At 40.7% G+C, this 22559-nt stretch overlaps 1 protein-coding gene across 1 annotated transcript in view; it reads left to right on the plus strand.

Annotated features, from left to right (window-relative positions):
* Positions 1–22559, plus strand: part of UNC13C (unc-13 homolog C) — an 857791-nt gene that overhangs the window by 511409 nt on the left and 323823 nt on the right. Inside the window, exon 19 of the mRNA XM_077472480.1 lies at positions 8847–8980. Coding sequence (XP_077328606.1) covers positions 8847–8980 — 134 coding nt within the window. The remainder of the gene's footprint in view (positions 1–8846; positions 8981–22559) is intronic.

The raw sequence follows: 22559 nt of genomic DNA on the forward strand, positions 1-22559 counted from the left end.
CCACTTTAAGGACCAAGTCTAAGAGAAGGTAGGGCCATGAATGACTTTTAGAAGAAAAGTCAAAATTTGTAATTCCTTTCCATTTCCCTGAAAGTAACCCCTTAAAAAAATGTCATCCTGTGCTCACCCTAAGATTCTTATCTATTGGAGTTGAAAAGATCTTGAGAAATCCCATCTACTGATTTGTTGTTTTTTTTGTTTTGTTTTTAAGCATGCTTATCTAGGTTAAATTTGAGGTCACTCAGGAATTCCTATCTTGGAAACCTGAGATCTGATTTATCTACCCATATATCTTCCTTGTGGAGGAGAGTAAAAAGAGATTGGTAGAGTCAAGCTTTTACTCAGACTGCAACAGATTGCATGATCGTGTTTCAGTCCAATCTAGGTTGAACGGGAGCCAGTTTGTTTATCTATCAGTATGTCAGTAAAGCTATCTATCCGACTATTAGTTCTAATGTTAATTTAATATTTTTCATAATAGAATAGGAAATTAGCAGCAACACTTGGCTGTTGGCACCTGTCTAAGACATGCTGCTATTTTGTTATTAAGACAGCAGCGAAAGAAGATTGATTATCATCAGAGAGATAGCAAGCAAAGTGCTCTAGCCTGACCTCCCAAAATCTCTGCAGTGAAGTGAATGGCAGGCACGATACAATAAAATTCATCTTGATAGAAATAGTGGAAACAACCTTGCAGTAAGGGTACTAAAAATAAATCTTGTCTGCTATTTAACATGCATAGTAATGAAAGCTCTATCAGTCTCACAATGCTGATCTCAAAGATCACCCTGGTGCTGGAATAATCTTGTCTCCCTGTCAGGTCTTGGTTTGCGGAAGCAGAGGCGAGCTGTCAGTCACGTTGTTTCATGGGCTCAGTCTGTTTTATTTGCTGGGCTGCTTTTGCCCACAAGCCTCACCTATCAATTTTGCTTAAAGGATACATTCATAAATTCCTATAATATTGTCAGAAATAATTTTGCATCCACATTATAAGGAGAGGAATTTATAAATAAAAGGGTAGAAAAAATAGTTTCCAAAATGTATATAAAAATGTACAGTCATCCTAACAACAGAGCTTGTTAAATCAATGAATTTAAGGCATTTGGAATATGTTGTGGTATTACACAACAGCATGTATTTGAGTAATGCTTTGCAGTTTCTACTAATTGTAAGTGCAATTGTTCTGGCTAGCAGGTTAGGTGAATAACATTGATTATCTCATTGCAATGGCATATGAAAAATGGTGGGCTATATTAGGGAGCAAGTAAACAACCTATAATGGCCATGTGAGCATCAGAAGTGGAGCAATGGAAGAGGTTGACCTAGTCTGTTGAAACATGTGAATGGCTGGGTGCGTGTTAGTCACTTACCTTGGGAAGAGATGGCACCAGGATGCAGTATGAGAGGATGGCAAGCAGGCGGAGGCAGTGTAATGCTTTGGGAAATGTTTTCCTGGGAAACCTTGGGTCCTGCCATTTATGTGGATGTTACTGTGACATGTACTACCTACCTAAACATTGTTGCTGACCAAGTACACCCCTTAATAGAAATAGTATTCTCTGATGGCAGTGGACTCTTTAGGCAGGATAATATGCTCTGCCACACCTCAAAAATGGTTCAAGAATGATTTGAGAAACACAACAAAACATTTGAGATGTTGTCCTGGACTCCAAATTCTCCAGATCTTAATTTATTTAGGCATCTGTGGGGGATGTGCTGGAAAACAAGTCCAATCCATGGAGGCCCTAACTCACAACTTACAGGACTTAATGGATCTGATACTGACAGTCTGGTGCCAGATACAACAGCATACCTTTAGAGACCTAGTGTTGTCCATTCCTCAATGGGCTCATGCTTGAGAAAGAGGGTGTTGCCCTGGAAACATGTCCTCCCTCCTGTGATTTTTAAGATCTGTCTGAGAGGGGCAATGTTTACGCTTGTAGATGCTATCAGTCCACATTGCTTTATAGCGGGTCTAGGCACAATGATAAACGAGGCTTACTGTTTCCACCACTCACAGTGTTTTCTACATGGAGTCTCTGGTTGTTCTTGCTACATCCTCCTCCTGCACCTAAGCCGGACACAGGCAATTATACATGTGAGTGATACTTTGGTTGCTACTAAATTCTTTATAATTAATTAATCCTTCGCCCTTGCTGCTTTTATTTCTTCATTTTCTTTTTTAAGCCGTCACAACTTTGGCACCATGCTTGACAGAAAAACACTTGCTCTCTTTACGGAAGCAGTGGTTTCTCTACAGAGGTGAAACATTCTCCTTTTTGAGTCAGACCTAGAATCCTCCCATTGGTAGGGAATGTATAATTTACTGATTGCAGAGCTATAGGATAATTCGCACTATGTACGGTGACAGACATTTTACTGCATTGTAAAACATCTGTCACCCCAAGGACACATAGTAAATAGTTGTGTCCTATGTGTCCCATTCACACTGCAATGCAGCCCAGGGACATGCTGCATTGTATTGCAGTGCACAATGTCGCATCTCATGGCACAACACATTGCACTGTTGTACATTGCCATTAATGAATTGCACATTTTGTATACTTCAGATGATTTTTTTTACAAATAAAAATGAGCAGTGTGATGCACTGAATCACGCACCACACTGCCCCTACCACAGACATCAATGGATAGCTGCCATAGTGGTAAAGGGCTACGGCAGCTGTCTGTTGTAGTGTGAGCTGGCCAAAGATGGCTCTTTTACAAAGAAACAGCTGCTTGCACATAGAGAGCAAGGATCCATCTCTGTAGCATGCTGGCAAGGAACAGGCTCAATCTAGTATCTAAAGAAAATGGACTATAATATTTTAAATAACCTTTGTTATAATCACATTTCTATATATGGTCTGTGAGAGTCCTATCATCAATGGCAACAACAACCAGGTTAGTATATCTGACTATTATTCTCTTTACCACTTGACATCCCAGAAAACTTAAAGCCGAGTTTCACTCAAAAGCCAAACTTCCACTTATCTGTCTCTTCCCCTCCTCTGGTGCCACATTTGGAACCTTTCAGGGGGGAAGGGGAGACGGGTTCTCTCGAAAGTTCGGCCTCCTCCTTCCTCTGCCGCCGGCTCAATTAGAAAGCGCAATGTGCTTCGTGCATGCACAGTAGGGAACTGGCTGTGAAGCCGAAATACTTCACTGACATGTACCCTTACAATGAATGGTGATGGTTGCACCCAACAGCCAATCCAAAGATCCACTGGAGTGCCGACATCATGGGCTCCCTGGACAGGTACATTTCCTAATATTAAAAGTCTGTAGCTGCAGTATTTGCAGCTGCACATTTTTCATGAGGGGGGGGGGGGGGGCTGGACCTCCTCTTTAAGTTCATGGACTGTACTTTAATATGAGTATTATTTCTAAAACTGAACCTTACACATTAACAAACATAAAAAAGGCAATGCCTGTCCATGTGCTACAGCAGGGCTTCAACATATGGGGTCATAGTGTGAAGAAGAGACTTCCCAAAGAATTTGAGTCTGTTTTTTATTTAAATACATGCATCTGTTTACTGCAGTTGTTTCTTAAGATAATACTTAAGGGTTAAAGGGGGCCATTTATCCTGGTAAAGCTGGCCAAAGATGGCTCAGTTTTGTCGGACCAGCAAAAAGAAGATCTGAAGGAAAAAATTGATAAAATATTTGGATTCAGGCTGAGGCTAACAGAAACAGAAAAAATAAAGCTGGAAGGGGTCCATCGGATAAGAAAGCCATCAGGGCTTGCACCATAAACACAGAGAAATATAACTGTGAGATTTCAAAACTTTCAGGACAAAGAGCAAATCTGGGTGAGCTTTGGAGGAGGCTGATCGTAATAACTGAATGGATTCCCCCATCTACCTCGCTGTGTTGTTGTATTCGAACAGCAGGACTCTTCCACTGTCAGAATATACTGATCCACGCTGCAGCCAATTGGCTGATTTGCTCAAACATTTTCCAACAAGCCTGTTTGTGAGATGTCGAACATTAGATCAACTTGTCATCAACAGGAAAAACCAATAATGGATTGAAACTAGGTCAGTCTACGCTGAATCGGCCAAGTTTTGATTCCCCTATTGCCAACCTAAAGTAGAAGTAACATAATCCATGACAACTATTATGCCAATGCAGGAATTCATTACCAGAAAGTTTCAAATTGTGCCTTGGATCCATTAACAGTTTGCCTTTCTATGTCAAAGCAGGGAAACCTATTTTCATATCTGGAATTTTAATTAAAAATTGTATTCATTCAAAACATTTCCATGTCATAGCTTATTGTTTGTCAATAGAAGGCTTTACAGCAAACAGACTACAGATAACATGAATGATTCCTCTTCAGACCATTTAATCATGTAGAGATTATGGAATAAACAGGATAAACATGTAAGTCTAGTCTTTTTGTTTGGTCATGACTCTGAATTCTAATGCAGCGTACACACGGCCGGTATTTCTTATGGAAACAGTCCGATGGGAGTCTTTCATCGGATTTTCCGACCGTTTGTATGCCCATCTGTCTTTTTCTGTCAGCATTTCCCACGGTCTTTAGATTGAGAGCCTGTTCTTAATTTTTCTGACGGAAAACCTTTTTATCAGATTTTTCGATTGTGTGTATGCAATTCCCACACACAAAATTCAGACGCATGCTTGGAAACAATTTGATGCATGCTCGGAAACATTAAACTTCCCTTTTATAGTACCGTTGAACATGTTGTATGTCGCCATGTTATTGACCGTCAGAATCTGATCGTGTGTAGGCAAGACAGTTTGAGCGAGAGAACCATCAGAGCTTTTTCCAATGATCGTGTGTAAGCGGCATAAGACATGAGGCTGTCCAAGATATATAATATCATCAATCTGTTCTGGATCTTGCTTCCAGCTAGACGTGCCCTATAAATCCTTAAGGGGAGCTTCTCTAGGGTCATCCTTATAAGGCAACTCTATAACGTAAGTTGAATTTTCTGCACTTACAGCTATGACCATGCTCTTTCAGTAACTGACCATAGCTCATAACTGTATAAGATATATCTTAACCAGATAAGCTGATCTAAACCCCAAAAGGAAAATATTATATATTGTAGCTTACCATCCATATATGTGGCTGCTGCGTTAGTTTTCTTTGCATTCGTTTTTTTCCCTTATTGTCCCTTTCTTTGATCCTTTCAGTAATACACTTCTTCTCCTATGCACTCACCCACTGTACTATATCTATGGAACAACACATTAGGACGGGAAGTATGTTAGGCATACCAAACTCCTCCTCCTCTGCACATCTCCATTAAATAGGGGTAGGTGTCCTCTGACTCACAAATGGAGAACTTGGCATGGCTGAAAACAATACCACCTACTGACAATGCAGCAGTGGCAGTGTGCACAGAAAGGTACAATCTCACTGGATTGGTGACAAGATCAGCTGGAATTTTTGTCCACTTATCAAACATATACAAAAATGCTTTCAGTGGTATATTTAACCACTTGCCGACCAGCGCGCGACGATGTACGTCAACAGAATGGCACGGGCAGGCAAATGGGCGTACATGTACGTCCCTTTAAATTTGCCGCCCTGCCATTGGGAGCGCGCCGGCAGCGGCGCGCTCCCGCGCTGGTCGGGACCCCTGTTAGTCCGGTCGCGAGACCCGCGGACTCGATCGCCGCAGGCATCCCCGCGATCGTTTCACGGAGCGGCCGAATGAAGGAATGCCGTTGTAAACAACATTTCTCCATTCTGCCTAGCAACTAGTGACGCTGATCTCTGCTCCATGTGATTGGAGCAGAGATCAGTGTTCACTAAATGAAAGCCCAACCCCCCCACAGTTAGTAACACGCCCCTAGGAACACTTAACCCCTACACTGCCACCCACTGGTTAACCCCTTCACTGCCAGTGTCATTTACACAGGAATCACTGCATTTATATAGCAGTGATTACTGTATAAATGACAATGGTCCCAAAAATGTGTCAAAAATGTCCGATGGGTCCCCCACAATGTCGCAGTCACAATAAAAATTGCTGATCGCCGCCATTACTAGTAAAAAAAAAATTATAAAAAATTATTAATAAAAATGCTATAAAACGATCCCTATTTTGTAAACGCTATAACTTTTGCGCAAACCAATCAATATTCGCTTATTGCGATTTTTTTTACCAAAAATATGTAGAAGAATACGTATCGGCCTAAACTGAGGGAAAAAAATGTTTTTATATATATTTTTGGGGGATATTTATTATAACAAAAAGTAAAAAATAATGCATTTTTTTCCAAATTGTCGCTCTATTTTTGTTTATAGCGCAAAAAATAAAAACCGCAGGGGTGATCAAATACCACCAAAAGAAAAGCTCTATTTGTGGGGAAAAAAGGACGTCAATTTTGTTTGGGAGCCACGTCGCACGACCGCGCAATTGTCAGTTAAAGCAACGCAGTGCCGAATCGCAAAAAGTTGCCTGGTCTTTGACCAGCAAAATGGTCCGGTCTGAAAGTGGTTAAAAGACAAAACTGGAGCAAATAAGAGAAGATCATCAACTTACATGCACTTTAAGATAAAATTAGAAAGATTCTAAAAGCAATTTTGACTGCATTTGACCTTGAATTAAGGGATCAGCAAGGAGGGGTGCATTGTTTTCTTTTCTTTTTTGTTCTATTTTCACTGTTAGCTGAGCCCCTCTTCTTTAAAAAGTACATGTACAGTACTGTTCAAGGGTTTTAGGCAGGTGTGAAGAAATGCTGTAAAGTAATGCTGACCATAGACAGAGTGATTGAAAATTGCTCGATTCCCTATCAACATAGTCAGTGTTGATGGGAAAATCCATCCTGCAGAGCCATTATGTTCTCCGGGTGGGGGAAGTCGTCCCCGCTGGGAGAACGCAGTGATTACTGCTAGTGACTATAATAGCAATAATCACATGTAAAATCCAACAGGCTGGTTATAATCCAAGTTGATCGATCAATCAACTTGGGTACATTCAGCCCTGCCCATCGAATCTCCACCAGTCCCTGCTGACCCAGCCGTGTTTTGAACAATCTATGCCTGGCTTAAGAATACTTAATCAAAAATATATTTTTATCAATTTACAAGAAAGAAAAGTGAGTGAACAGAAGAAAAATGCAAATCAAATCAATATTTAGTGTGGTTACTTTTTGGCTTCAAATTAGGAGCATTCTTCTAGGTATACTTGCACTCAGTTTTTAAAGGGACTCGGCAGGTAGGTTGTTCCAAACATCTTGGATAGCTAACCTCAGATCTTCTGTGGATGTAGACTGCCTCAAATACTTCTGTCTCCTCATGTAATCCCAGACAGACTCATTGTTGAGATCAGGGCTTTGTGGCTTTGTAGGGGGGCAAACAATCAGTTCTAGGTCAGTAGCCTGGACTGTAGCCTCTGATCATGCTTCTGAGCCCCTGTACACACGGTCGGAGATTTCGACAACCAAATCCGTCGGATTTTGTCCGTCGGATCTTGTCCGAAACTGTTGCATACACACGGTCAGACTAAGTTATCGAAAAATCCGATCTTTCAGAACGGGATGACGTAATTTCGTTACGATGGGACTACATTTAGGCTAGTAGCCAATAGCTTTGATGTAGGAATTTGATCTGAGCATGTGTGGCACTTGGTCCGATCAAAATTCGCTACACATGAACGGAGTATGTCCGACCGGCCCAGTTGGTCGGGAAATATTTCCAACATGTTGGAAAATTGGGTCGGAGGGATATTCCGATGGAATCAGTCTGATGCATACCACACACAGTCGGATTATCCGACGGCACGGTCCGATAGGACACATTCCGACGGATTCTCCGACCGTGTGTACAAGGGCTTAGGGCAGCTAAGTGGTAAGCACTTGCACCTAGCAAATCCCAACCATGACACTACCTGCCTGCAGTTTGCATATTTTCCTAAACCTGTGCAGATTTCCTCTGGGTATTCCAATTTCCTCCCACACTCCAAAGACATAAAGGTAGGTTAATTGGATCCTGTCTAAATTGTCCCTAGTATGTGTGTGTATGAATGTGAGTTAGGGACCTTAGATTGTAAGCTCCTTAAGGGCAGGGATGGATGTGAATGTACAATATACATAATGCGCTGTGTAAATTTAAAATATTATATAAGTACCTGTAATAAATAAATAATACACCCTAAATATGGGTGTAACATGAAACATGTTCAGAAACATAAAGTAAGCCTTTAAAGCATGGTAATCCTTAAAATTCCAGGTTAGAATATGTACTTTTGCAATCTGTATAAAATGGCTCCTTGTTTTCTGCTTCTCTGTTAAATGTTGTTAGTTGTGTGTGTATGTGTGTGGGGGGGGTAAGTAATGAAGTGTTTCTAATTTATTTTGTGTAGTAGTGTCTAAAATGTGCATAACAAAATAAGGAATTTTATAGTTTAATACTGTTTTAAAATTCACTCACTACCTACCTCAGGTTAGGGAACATAAACTGGTATCCAAGGCAAAATCACATTGATATTTCACAAGATGTTAAAAAATGATTGTCCATGTAATCAACAAGCAAGACATTTATTTACTATATTGTAAAAGTAGTAATCTATTTCTTCGGGTTAGTAATTGAAAGCTGCACTCTCTGTTGATCATAGGAGAATGAATGCAATCTTTATACCAAAGCAAAATGTTTTTGTATTCCCATAGAGGATCATTAATGTATAGGATCAATACATTTGTGAGTGCATGCTGCAATTCAGCAGAAACCAAGTTGAGATCATTTTCACTCTATCCAGGCACTTCAGTGCAGGGAGTACAATACTGTGTTTTAACCCTATGCAGTCACTTTCAAAAAGTATTACGTGATTCAATATTAATATGTTTATTTATAATATTTTATAGGGTAAGAAGCAAGACCTTCCAAGAGAAGAACAAGGTCCAACAATTAAAAACTTGGATTTTTGGGGAAACCTCATTACTCTTATGGTCACTATCATTGATGAAGATAAGACTTCCTACACACCTATTTTAAACCAGTGAGTACTAAAAACTGAATGCATTCATCAATCATAAACTGCTACAAATCTACAGGGTGCTGACCTGTGTTTACACTCAAGAATTTTAAGAACTGCTGTAAAAAGACTGATGCGTATTTTTATGCCGTTACTTTAGGGTGATGTTAGACATATCTACTTGCTTCTAAGGCCGCATACACACGGGCGGACTGTTCGCCCAACTTTGTTCGTCAAACAATCCGACAAACAGTCCGCTCAAAATTTGCATGAACGGACTTGACCACACACGATGAACGAACAGTCCGCTGAAAGCGTGCGCGATGACGTGAACGGCACGTACGACGGGACGAGAAATTCGACGTCCAATACACTGCAATGCAACCTTCGCCGTGTAAATCCTTTCTGAGCATGCGCGAAACGTAGTTTGTCGAACAAGCCTACACACGAGCGGACTGTCCGCTGAAACCAAGTTTCAGCGGACTGTCTTACGGAAATTCTGAAAAACTTTGTTCGACAGACTGTCCGCTGAAACTGTCCGCTGAAGCCCACACACGAGCGGACTGTCCGCTGAAACACTGTTCAGCGGACAAAGTTGGGCGAACAGTCCGCCCGCGTGTACGCGGCCTAAGAGTCACAAATGTCAAGACAGCACTTTGAGAGCCAGCTTATTTTTAAGCAAAGAGCAATTAAACTCTATCTTCAACCACATTTTAGTATTGGATAGAATGGGAAAGAGTCACATTAGTCTTTTTGCTGTATGAGATTTCCCCTCTCTTCTGTTCCTGGTTCCTGTTTACCTGAGATTGCAGTCTAAGGGCATAGAAATAATCATTCCGTGTTAAAAGAGACATGATAAAAAAAGAGAAGCGTGAGATTAAAGAAAGAAAATAAATCGACATACTCACCTACGTGGCTGTTCCCCACTGGCTCTAGCACATGGTCAAAAAGTTATTGGTCTTCACTGAGCAGAGAGCGGTGACTGTAGTCCCTGGATCTCTAATTTGCCCCTTCAGTGGTCCCTGGAGCACCGGGGCGTAGGAGGGATGGAAGTTGTTGGCTCAGGCTCTCAGCAGCGTGCTGAGAGCCTGAGCCAGCTGTCAGTCAGCCATCTGGACAGATCCATACTTCTTTGGCCATACTTCTCATTTAATCTCATACCGCGTACACACGATCAGATTGTCCGGCGTACTTAGTCCGCCGAAACGCATTTTAGTGGACAATTTGATCGTGTGTGAGCTTCAGTGGAGTTTTCCAGCGTGAAGTCCAGCAGACTAAGAAAGTATTTTTGCACTCCAATCTTCCCATCGGACTTGGGTTTCAGCGGACAATACGTTCGTCAGTATGCTAGTACGGCGGACTAAGAATGACGCATGCTCAGAAGCAAGTACGAAAAAGGAAGCTATTGGCTACTGGCTATTGAACTTCCTTTTTCTAGTCCAGTCGTACGTGCTGTACGTCATCGCGCTAGCAAACGCCGGACTTTCTGTGTGTCCAAGTCCATTCCGTAGAAAGTCCGCCGGACTATCCGCCGGATTGTTTGCCGGACTAAGTACGCCGGACAATTCGCTCATGTGTACGCGGCATCAAAGGAATGACAGATTTCAGCCAAGTAAGTCAAATCTTGCTCTGTGTTGGATGGCTCATAGGCATTCAGATTCAGAATACTTTATTAATCCGAAAGGAAAATGAATAAAAAACATAGGGCTGTTTTTAGATGTGACCACATGTGCCAGATCTCATTTCAGCACAACTGCTTCACCTTACCCTGAAAAACCTCTAGTCTGAAAAAAAAGTCACCCTTCTATAGACTATGGTGTATCTTTAGAATCAAAGCTGAAATCTAAAGTAAAATCCTTGTACCACTCTAATTATTATAAAGTAGATGAATTGAAATTGTGGGTTGTATCTTTTATTTTATATTGCTTTATTTCCTTATACCCAGCAATGTCACAGATGTTGTTAGCTAGAAGAATATCCCCCTAGGTATCATATATTGTAATGGAAAAGGTAGGATTCTGTAATAGTGACTATTGATTTATAATGGCCAGCTAACTTCTATTATGGCTCCTAGTACACACTGGCCTCAGAAGAGCAGACATAGGTGTTCAGTGTTCAGTCTAGCAAAACATGATGGATGTTCTTTTCATCTATGCTTCAGATTGTTCACTTTGATTATATCATGGAATCACATATTTTCATTGGATAAACCATACTCTTGTGCTTAGAATAAATAAGTAACCTTGGATAAAATATTTTAAGGCAACTATCACCTATTGTTGCCTTTGTGAAAATACAACTCTCCTGAAAAGCTAACGTTACTGTGGCTCATTTTATCACTAACAAGTGTAACTTTGCCAGACTTTTTATTTTTTTATTTTTTTGGATAGACCCATCTTTGGCCCTGATCAGGGATGAGCTCAGGCACGTTCAGGTACTAGTCCACACCAGCCTGAGATATCCCACCAGAAAGCGCTCACTACAGACCACCAATAATAAGCAACAGAGACCTTCCCTGCCACACGTATACATACCCCTTGCATATGTGTGGCTGTGGGGCAGAGCATGTCTTGGCCACTTATGGTTGGCAGTCCACAGTGACAGCTTCCTGGCAGAATAGCTCAGGCAGGTTTGGACTATTCAAACATGTCTGAGCTTATCCCTACTTATTACGCATTATTCTTCACTTTCTGTCCTGGTGATTATGTTGTCCCTGGGAAGTGAGTGAAAATATTTAGCTACTTAACAAGACTGGTCTAATTTTGTCTTTCGCAGAGCTAGATTCCTATTATTCAAAAAGATAGGTCATGTAATACAAAACATTCTATTAATCATGATGCTATACCCTGATTAAAAACAGCTTTGCAGCATATAGTCATTGAAAAACATGACGCCAAGCTTTCAAGATCTGTGTCTTCTCCCTGCTGGTCTTGCAACGGAAATATGGACATGTGTTGAAAGCAAACTATAACACCAAATGGCATGTGATCGTTTAATGCCAATCAAGTTTCTTTAATGTGTTAGCTGAAAAAAAATGCTGTCTGGCCAAGAAACGTCTACTCCGTACAGTAACCATATATGATTTCATGACCAGGCCATTTTTTTGCGATATGGCACCGTGTTACTTTACTGACAATTGCGCGGTTGTGCAACACTGTACCCAAATAAAATCAATGTCCTTTTTTTTTCTCACAAATAGAGCTTTCTTTTGGTGGTATTTGATCATCTCTGCGGTTTTTATTTTTTGCATAGAAACAAAAAAGGCCAAAAAAAAACAAAAAAACAAAAAAAAAACAATATTTTTTACTTTATACTGTAATACATACCCAATAAAAAATAACAATTACATTTCTTCATCAATTTAGGTCAATATGTATTCTGCTACAAATTTTTGGTAAAAAAATTCCCAATAAGCGTATAGTAATTGGTTTGCGCAAAATTTATAGTGTCTACAAACGATGGGATATAATTATTTATTTATTTATTTTTTTACTAGTAATAGCGGCGATCTGTGATTTTTAGCGCGACTGCGACATTGCGGCAATCAAATCTGACATTAATTGACACTTTTTTGGGGACCATTGACAATAATACAGTGATCGGTGCTAAAAAAAAATGCTCTGTCACTGTACTAATGACACTGGCAGGAAAGGGGTAAACATAAGGGGCAATCAAAGGGAGTGCTTTCTAATTCTATGGAGAATGTTTTGACTGAGGGAAAACAGAGATCTGTCTTTCTGCTTAGCAGGAACACAAGATCTCCATCTTTCCCTTTCACATAACGGCAGTCTGCCTTGTTTACATAGGCAGACTGCCATTCTGCCTCTCCTGAGAACGATCGGTGTGTTAAATCACAGTGGTAGCGGATGGCTGGTGGCATGCGTGCGCCCTAGACCCAGTGAAAGGAATCACGTACAGGTACGTGGTTTCATGCAGGAGGACCGCCCTGCCACAGTATATCTGCATGGGATGGTCCATAACAGGTTAATCTGCTTATATTTTGCCTTCCCTGTTTTTTTCTTTCCCCTCTCCTCAACATGCAAAAGGTAAATTATAAATAAAATAATTCTGTTTTTTATGACACAACTTCTTTAGACCCAGTGATCGCATCTCTATGCATCACAGGCAGATCATGGTTGGCTGGGTGGACTGGCAGGCTCCTGTATACAGCTTCCTGAAAACATCACAACACTCTGCCAGTATTCTTCCCAAGAGCCCACAGCCCAGATGGAAGCAGTGGGCTTGGTCTTGGCAGGAGTTATGCAGTTGCCAAAATGCCTTGCTGAAAGAGTATCAGGAATTCCTAGGCAGTTAATGCCCACATGTGATGCTAAAACATCATGCTTGAAAGAACTGAAATCAAATGAATAAAATGAATGAGTCAGGGATAGTAAGTTTGGGGAGGAAAAAAAATGTGTTGTTTGTGGATGCCCTTCAGCCAGGAAATGAGGTGGGCATTTTGTCTGGCTTACTTTAGTTTCTAATGTGTACTGTGTCAAAGCTCACAATGTGCAATGAAATCACAGTAAGCTGTTTCAGTAGAGGAAAGGAGCCGGTACAACTGTGCAATGCCAATGGTAAGGCTGGTTTTCCACCTCAAGTTGTTCATAGAGGGTGGGTTATCATTTGTACAGGCTGTATAGGTTTACAAGGACACTGTGAGACCTAGAGGACCATTTATAGTGGATATGGGTCAGGTGGGGGCTGGGACTTCTCCTAAGAAATGGAAGGCACTCATCATGTTCTGCAATTTGAAATTGGTATTGAACAATGACACTCTCCATTACTCCCTGGCTTATTGCAGGCACTGGGACATACAAAATATTAATTTACTAATGGGAAATAGACTGTGCACTTTGCAAGTGCAGTTGCTCCAGAGCTTAGTAAATGAGGTAAAGCTTCACTATGCAAAGGATTTACATTCACATGCAAGGAAAATATATTAAAAAAAAACATTTTTGATTGAACATGATTGTATGATGAAAGTCAGCAAAGCTTCCCCTCATTTACTAAGCTCTGGAGCAGCTACACTTGCATACAGTGGCAGCCTGCAATTAGGGGCACCCAGGCACCGCCCCCTCTCTCCATGCCAGATCCTATATGCACCCCTTATATGCAATGGATAGATTCATGCATAGCATGAATCTATCTTTGGCTGTTTCGGCCGCCCAATATTCATGTGTCCAGACCCTTTCAGGGCACTGGGCGCATCAATTACAGTGGTCAGGGTTTTTTTTAAGCACCTGATTGGAGCCAGAGGCTCTAATAGGCTTCAAAATAGGGTTGGCTTGGGTCACAGAGAATGCGGTCTGATCCCACCCAGGTGTGTTACAATGGTGAATGAATGTTCACAGTTGAAACACTGATCCGCAATCCAGCTAATCAGAAGCTGGTGTGAGACCCATTTCCTGATAGGCTGAAAAGAGAAGACACCCGATCGGCCACCGAGGAGGAGGGAGGGAACAGAAGCCGCCGCCGTGATGACCCATGGAAAGCAGCAGAATGAGAGGACACCACCAAGCAGGGGAAGCCACCGGTGATGGGGTAAGCGCTACCGACTGACCAACCGGGGGGTTGGCATACTGTTTTCTGCCCCCCCCAAAAAAGATTTCCACTGGCCGCCACTGCTTGCAAAGTACACAGTTTATCTATCTTTAGTAAATCATCCTCAGTTTGTCTCCTATTTCCTCTTCACATGATGTGTACTGAAAGTGTAGGGGCATTTATTATTTTAGCCCAGTTCCATATTGAGAGATCTTAGGGTATGGCAAAAATACTTTTCTTATTTATCATGTACTATACTGATTAGAGATTATTACAATTAGCTTGTTTTATAGGATATGCATTCATCATGACCTATACAGTATAAATAACAGAAAACTCCCTGCAGAAACTCTTCAGGCTGCTTTGCAAACTGAGTTTTGTATAGCTGTTCCTTATAAGCAGTGATGTAACATTTTCTAGAAGGGCTTAAAGGGAAGCTAGGAATTCAGATACACTAGCAAGTTCAGAACGCATGCTGTGGATTAGTTACAGTTGTGATATCAGCGTTTCTGTCTATGCCTTTATTAATTAAGTGGAAAATCACAGGTAGTATGGTTGAGCAATCAGAAGCATCCCTAAACCAGTACGCTGATTGTTAGTCAAATATTCTAAATAATGCAAAACCTTTTTACTACTTCAGAGTAAGATGGTGAAAGAGGAGAGATAAAAGAAGGATGTCAGATTTCCTGACACTGTCATTCTTCATCCTAATGAGCGCTAAAAGTGAGAAATATGCGACTAGCTCTTTCTCCCTGCTGGAAGCTCTCGTGCTTCCTGAAGCTGCATTCAGTAATCATGTATGTTTGCAAACTCAGGTAATCATTACTGTGTGATTGTGATGCTGCCACTATTTGTGTTCCACTGTTATACTGTTTTGAAGTCATTCTTCCATCTATTATAGATGCTAACCTGCTGGCTTCTTGGCTCATTTTCCGCAATAGTGATTGCAAATGAATCATGCTTCAAATACATTGCATAAAGGGTGTGTGATGTGGAAAGGATCATGAAGTTGAGCTCCTGGTAAATAAGTGTGTCCTATAAATCAAGCCTTTCATAATGGAAACAATCTCAATCAAGTAATTGTGTTGCCTGTAGAGGCCAGGATCTCTCTTTAGTGTAGTATAATAATATTTAGGATTGGTGTGGTGTCTTCTTTGGGCAGAACTGTTCATCCTCTAATCATGAGGTTGATTAAATATGGTATCTTATTGTTTACCCAATTTAGAACACAAATGTTTATCCAGCTGCAGCAATATAGGCCACTTCAGAATAGGTCTCTGTGACCTCTATAGTTTATTTTCATTGACCTGAATCATATAAAAAAATGTCTGCCTCTGATCGTCAATGGCAAATACAACAAAATGTCTGCCAAGCTATTTCCGGTCTCCACTAGATAAGTGATAGCTAATACAGCCAGTCTGGTTCCCCTGATGAAGTCATGTGACATGGCGTAACGCAGCGCATAGGGCATCCCAGACCGGAAGTGATTTTGGAAACCCTAATGCTGGATATATACTTGATTTACCAAGGCATATTTTACTCATTATTGATGGAGTTACTATTTTTAAATAAATTCACTGATTGTAAGTACTACATTATGGGAGATTATTTAGTCCTACCCTAATATATGGATGAGAGTGGCAGAAGGAGCCTTAAAGGGACTATTGCCACACATCACCTGGGCATAACTGACAGATCCAGGACCGGGCTTAGATCAGTGGTTCTTCACCCAAAAGGATATCAGTGTAATTAAAAGTCACAATTGATTACACAAGGAGGTGAGAGTTCTGTGAGCACATTGGTGTCACAAGGAGGTGGAAGTATACCACTTATATATACAGTTTACACCGTTTTCTTCCTTTAGAAGTACGTGGATGTCACCATTGGAAAATGAATTAATACACATTTATCATCACATATTTATTTGTCCATGGACTGTACTATTATTATGCACTTTATAGTTGATTAATTTTCTGATATATGCACTTTATAGCTGATGTATTGCTTAATATATGTTTACATTGATGTTATTTGAGATTTATATTATGCACTATATATAAGTGAGTTTGCACAACACTGCTTATACTTATATAATTCTGAACATAAGCAGTGGTGACCGCTTCATTAAATCCATGCATGCAGCCCCTAATCTACATGCAGATTACTGGACACATGGATTTCAATGTTTTTTTTTTGTGAGGCACATGATTAGGGCCTGAGGCTCTAACTGGCTTAAAAAAGGGTGGGCTCTGGGTGAAGAGCACTGCTCCCGAGCCCACCTAGTTGTGTGACAATAGCGAATTAATATTCGCTATTATCTTCCTGCTTTTCCTCCCTGATAATCAGGAAGAGGGGTCTGAGACCCGATTGGCTGAGAGGAGAAGCAACCATCTTTGCCGAGAGCAGAAGCAGAGGGGGAACTGCCGAGGAGGAGATGCAGGAGAAAGCAACCGAAGCTGCCCCAGACCTTGAAGGCATAAATGCAGGGCTGGTGGTTGGATGGATAGGCGAGCAACCGTCGGAGTTTGTTCGCCGAACGACCGAGTGGGGGGTTTGATCGAATGGGGGCGACACTGCTAGGCAGCACTGATAGGTGGCACTAATAGGTGTCACTGACTGCACTGATAGGCGGCACTGATGGGCACTGATAGTTGGCACTGGATAGGCAGCACTGATGAGGAGCTACTGACAGGCATTACTGAGTGGCACTGATTGGTACTTTGCTGGGGAACTGACAGGCATTACTGATTGGGCACTGATTGACACTTTTTTGGGCACTGATTGGCACTGTTGTGGGCACTGATCAGCGTTTATTATCAGCACAGACCCCCCCTCTGACAGGGAGAGCCACCGATTGTCTCTCCCTGTCAGCATGAACCAAGGAAACGCGATGAACAGCTGTGATTGATCACATCTGATCACGTGGTAAGAAGCTTCTGACAGAGGCTTCATATCACAATTGGAGTTGCGGTGTGTCAGACTGACACACAGTACCTCCGATCGCCACGCTGCATGCGCCGGCTGTGTTATCCTGATCATGTCATATGATGTCCGGTCAGGATATCACAACCACTTTGCCGCCATCATTCTGCTATATGTCGGGCAGCATGTGGTTAAACATGAAATTCCTGATACTGATATTTTTTGCATTTTTACGTTAGACCAACTTGGACCAATTTAACTATACATGTGCCAAACCTGGCCAATTCCTGTGGAAGCTGGAAAACCCTGTAGTAGGTTCTACTACAAAATTTACTGCTGTTGGCTTCTGGGTCCCATGCCAAGTGACTGCCCTGCTAAATGTAAATATGCAAAAATATCCATATCTGTAATTTAGCTTCAACCCCTTCCCGCTGACTTACACAAATATGCAACCTCCCAAAAGTGGGTCTTTATTTGTGGGGCTGCATATATACACAGCACAGAGACCAGACTCTCACTGAAAGTGCCAGGTCCTGTACCAACGATCGGGAACATCTGATCGCTGTGATAACCTCTGATCGCCTTTCACAGTGATCAGTCACTATACAGCCCTCTCCAGTGCTGTTTTTTCCTCTTGGGTGGAAAAAAAGGTATATTGTATCTCAATCTCCTTGCTAGAGGAGAAAATTGCAAACAAAAATAAGTGTATTTGTAAATATTAATAATAAAATAAATAATAGTTAGATTGGGGTTTGATCTAGGTTAGGGTTATGGTCAAGTTTAGGATCAATTAGTATCAATGTGTTTTATGTAAGATAAAAAAAACAAAATGTGCACTATTGTTCCTGAGCTCTACTGAGGGTACAAACAATAAATAATATACACATACAGGTGCATCTCATAAAATTAGAATATCATCAAAAAGTTAATTTATTTCAGTTATTCAATTCAAAAAGTGAAACTCATATATTTTATATAGATGTGTTACACACAGAGTGATATATTTCAAGCATTTCTTTCTTTTCATTTTGATGATTACAGCTTGTTGTTGTTCAGTCATGTCTGACTCTTCATGACCTCATGGACCATAGCGTGCCAGGTTTTTATGCCCTCCACTGCCTCCCGGAGCTTGCTTAATTCATGTTCATTGTTTTGATTATGCTATCTATCCATCTTGTTTTCTGTCATCCACTTTCTTTTTTCCTTCTATTTTTCCCAGCATCATTGTCTTTTCCAATGAGTCCTCTCTTCATATTAGGTGGCCAACGTATTTGAGTTTTAGCTTCAGGATCTTTCCTTCCAGTGAATATTCAGGGTTGATTTCCTTCAGCCTGGGTTCACAGTTGTGCAAACACAGACATTGCATGATATTCACACCCACACTGCGGTGCTGATAGCATGCAATGTCTGTGCATTGGAATCGGATCGCATGGGTGTTTTCACCCATGCGATCTGATTCCTGTGCAAGTTCACAGTTCGCACTGTGATCTGTGAACTGATCTGGGGGTGTCATTAACATTGTATTGATACCCGCAGTGGTTCGCAGAGGGCAGTGTGAACTGCCTGAGGGAGAGATGCGATGTGGGAACCGTCACTGTAGTCATGCTGGGTCCTGCATCGCTACAGTGTGAACCTAGGCTCAAGATTAACTGGTTTGATCTTCTTGCCTTTCAGGGGACTTTCAACAGTCTTCCCCAACACCATAGTTCAAAAGCATCCATTTTTTGCCATTCAGCCTTCTTTATGGTCCAACTTTTACAGTCATAGGTTAATACAGTGAATACCATAGCTTTGATTATACGGTACTTTTTCAGTTGGGTGATGTCTCTGCTTATTATAATGTGGTCTAGGTTTGTCATTGATTTCCTCCCAAGAAGCAAGCGTCTCCTAATTTCATGGCTACAGTCACCATCTTCCGTGATCTTGGAGCCTAGCAAGATAAAAAACTGTCACTCTTTCCATTTATTTTCCTATTTGCCAAGGAGTGATGGGACCGGTTGCCATCATCTTAGTTTTCGTAATATTCAGCTTCAGACCAGCTTTTGCGCTCTACTCTTTTACCTTTATTAAGAGACTCTTTACTTCTTCTTCACTTAATGCCATTAGTGTGGTATTTTCTGCATATCTCATGTTGATATTTCTTCCTGTGATCTTAATTTCCGGCTTGTGATTTGTCGATCCTGGCATTTCGCATGATGTGCTCTGCATATAAGTTAAATAATTTGAAACCATTCAGTTGTTCCATTACCTGTTCTAACTGTTGCTTCTAGACTTGCATACAGGTTTTTCAGAAGACAGGTGAGGTGGTCTGGCATTCTCATCTCTTTCAGTATTTGCCACATCTTGTTGGGATCTGCACAATCAAAGGCTTTACTGTAGTCAATAAAGTAGAAGTAAACAATTTTCTGGAACTCCCTTCCTTTCTCCATGATCCAGCGAATGTTGACAATTTAATCTCCAGTTCATCTGCCTCTTTGAAATCCAGCTTGTACTTGTGGTAGCTCTCGATTCACATGCTGCTGAAGCCTATTTTGTAGAATTTTCAGCATAACCTTGCTAGCGTGTGAGATGAGTGTGATCGTATGGCAGTTTTAACATTCTTTGGCCCTGCTTTTCTTTGGTATTGGAAACAGACTATGGAAAATGTTGCATTTCATTTGGAAATAGAGGTCCCAGAGTCTTGAGGAAGAGTGGAGAGGCACATGATCCAAGTTGCATGAATTCCAGTGTGAAGTTTCCACAGTCAGTGATGATTTGGGGAGCCATGTCATCTGCTGGAATTTTCCCACTGTGTTTTATCAAGTCCAAAATCAGCTCAGTCCTCTGTCTGGAAATTCTAGAGCACTTTATGCTTCCCTCTGCTGACCAGCTTTATGGAGATGCTGATTTCATTTGCCAGCAGGACTTGGTACCTGCCCACACTGCCAAAAGTACAAATACCTTGTTTATTGATCATGGTATCACTGTGCTTGATTGGCCAGCAAACTATCCTGACCTAAACCCCATTGAGAATCTGTAGGGTACTGTCAAGAGGAAGATGAGAGACACCAGACCCAACAATGCAGATGAGCTGAAGGCTGATATCAAAGCAACCTAGGCTTCCATAACACCGCTGTTGCCTCCATGCCACGCTGCATTAATGCAATAATTCATTCAAAAGAAGCCCCGACCAAGTATTGAGTGCATATACTGTACATGGACATACTTTTCAGTAAGCCAACATTACTGTATTAAAAATCCTTTTTTATTGGTTTTATGTAATAATCTATTTTTCTGAGTACTGAATTTGGGGTTTTCATTATCTGTAAGCCATAATTCACTTGAGTTACTAAAATAAATTAACTTTTTTAATAAATTCTAATTTTATGAGATGCACCTGTGTGTGCTGTTGCTGTGATCGTTAGGAGCAGGACATTTTTTTGGGGTTGTTCTTTGGTAGTAGGTAATGGTAATGGCAAAAAATATACAGCCAATATGAAAAAAATTTACTTATTTGTGCCAGTTTCCTTTGGTAAGGAAAAAAAAGAGATATCCATTACCATTTACCACCAAATGAAAGACAATTTATCCTGAACAAAACAAGGTATAGGTCACCTGAATACACTAAATAGTTGTAATGATATGTACAGATTTACTAATACATGTCAAAGTTGAAGGATTTGTTTTACCTTCTTCATGGAGGGGTTACTTATGACGATATTTTTTATAATAGAATATTTAGATGTCAAAATAATTGTAAGGTGATTTCATATTATTTATTTATAGGTTTGGAAGCAGGTTAGAGAGGACATTGCAATGTCCAGGTGAAAGGGAAAAATTATGACCTTTGGACTGGCAATGCGGGCCACCAGGGTCTGTTCTATATATTGTTTTCTCAAATGGAAATTGACAGTAAATATCATAATACATAAAATAAATACATTAAAATAAATATAATTCACTTTTTAAGAGATCTTGCATTTTGCTAAACAGACTTTTTGAATCTAATCAGTTTTTTTTTTTTTACTTTGCTATTGCAGCATTATACATCAAACATTTTGCTCACTATTTTAGTAAAAAAAATATATAAAAAAATACATATAAGACAGGTCTGAAATAAAACTGAGACCATTACTGCCATGTCAAATTACTTTGTTTAATGTTACTTCAACCTAAATAAGTATGAAAAATTGTATTAAAAATACAGAAAGCTGTTTAAATGCGTTCAGAGCAAGTTCCTCTTAATGGGTTCCAATTTGATGTCATATTAGGGCATAATTAAAGGCACTAAGAAGAGATATTGATCTATACTATACATATATACTATACAAATCTACACACACGTATAAATACAGTACAACCAATCCTTTCTCTTTAAAGTGAAGTTCCACCCAAAAGTGGAAGCTTCTCTCATTCGTACCCTCTCGTTGTGCGGCGATCTACAAAACTTCTGGCCCCTCCTCCTACCCCCCTCCCCCCTGCGCTGACTTCTAGGGGAGACACAGCACCCAGAATTCAGTGGGACCATTCAGACAGTGCAGCACAACTCGTGCATGCACAGTAGGAAACAGGCTGTGACGTCACAAGGCATCACTTCCTGTTTCCCTTAGTAAGGAGGACGGCACCTGCACCTGGAGCCGATGGACGGGTTGGCTTTGGGGGCCAACATCACAGGCTCCCTGGACAGGTAAGTCTCCTTATATTAAAAGTCAGCAGCTACAGTATTTGTAGCTGCTGGCTTTTATTTTATTTTTTTTCACCCAGGCTAGAACTCCGCTTTAAGGAGATTCATATTGCACTGGAAAATGTACATGGCAGAGAACTGCTTACCAAAAAGATCTCATTATCGCTTATGCTTCAAGCAGTTTTGATATAGCCATTATGTATCACTCGCTGTTTGTACTTCTAAATAAGCATTACCTGGTCATTTAGAATATAAGGGCTTTAATAGTGATGAGAAGCACGCCATAGTTAAAATTAGCTCTGACATGGAAGTATAACAGATGTATTATTGAGAATGGTGCACTAAATTAAATTGCCAAGATTCCCCCAGGTCAGTATTGTGTTTGTTACATTCTGCTGAGCTCATATAGATAAAGAAAATTGAATATCCATATAAACTAACCAAGGAGGAATCCCTGTCTCCTATCCAATACCT

Source organism: Lithobates pipiens, unplaced genomic scaffold (assembly GCF_037356315.1).
Source record: "Lithobates pipiens isolate NorthernLeopardFrog02 unplaced genomic scaffold, aLitPip1_a1.2 Scaffold_8, whole genome shotgun sequence".
In the NCBI taxonomy this organism is placed as follows: domain Eukaryota; kingdom Metazoa; phylum Chordata; class Amphibia; order Anura; family Ranidae; genus Lithobates; species Lithobates pipiens.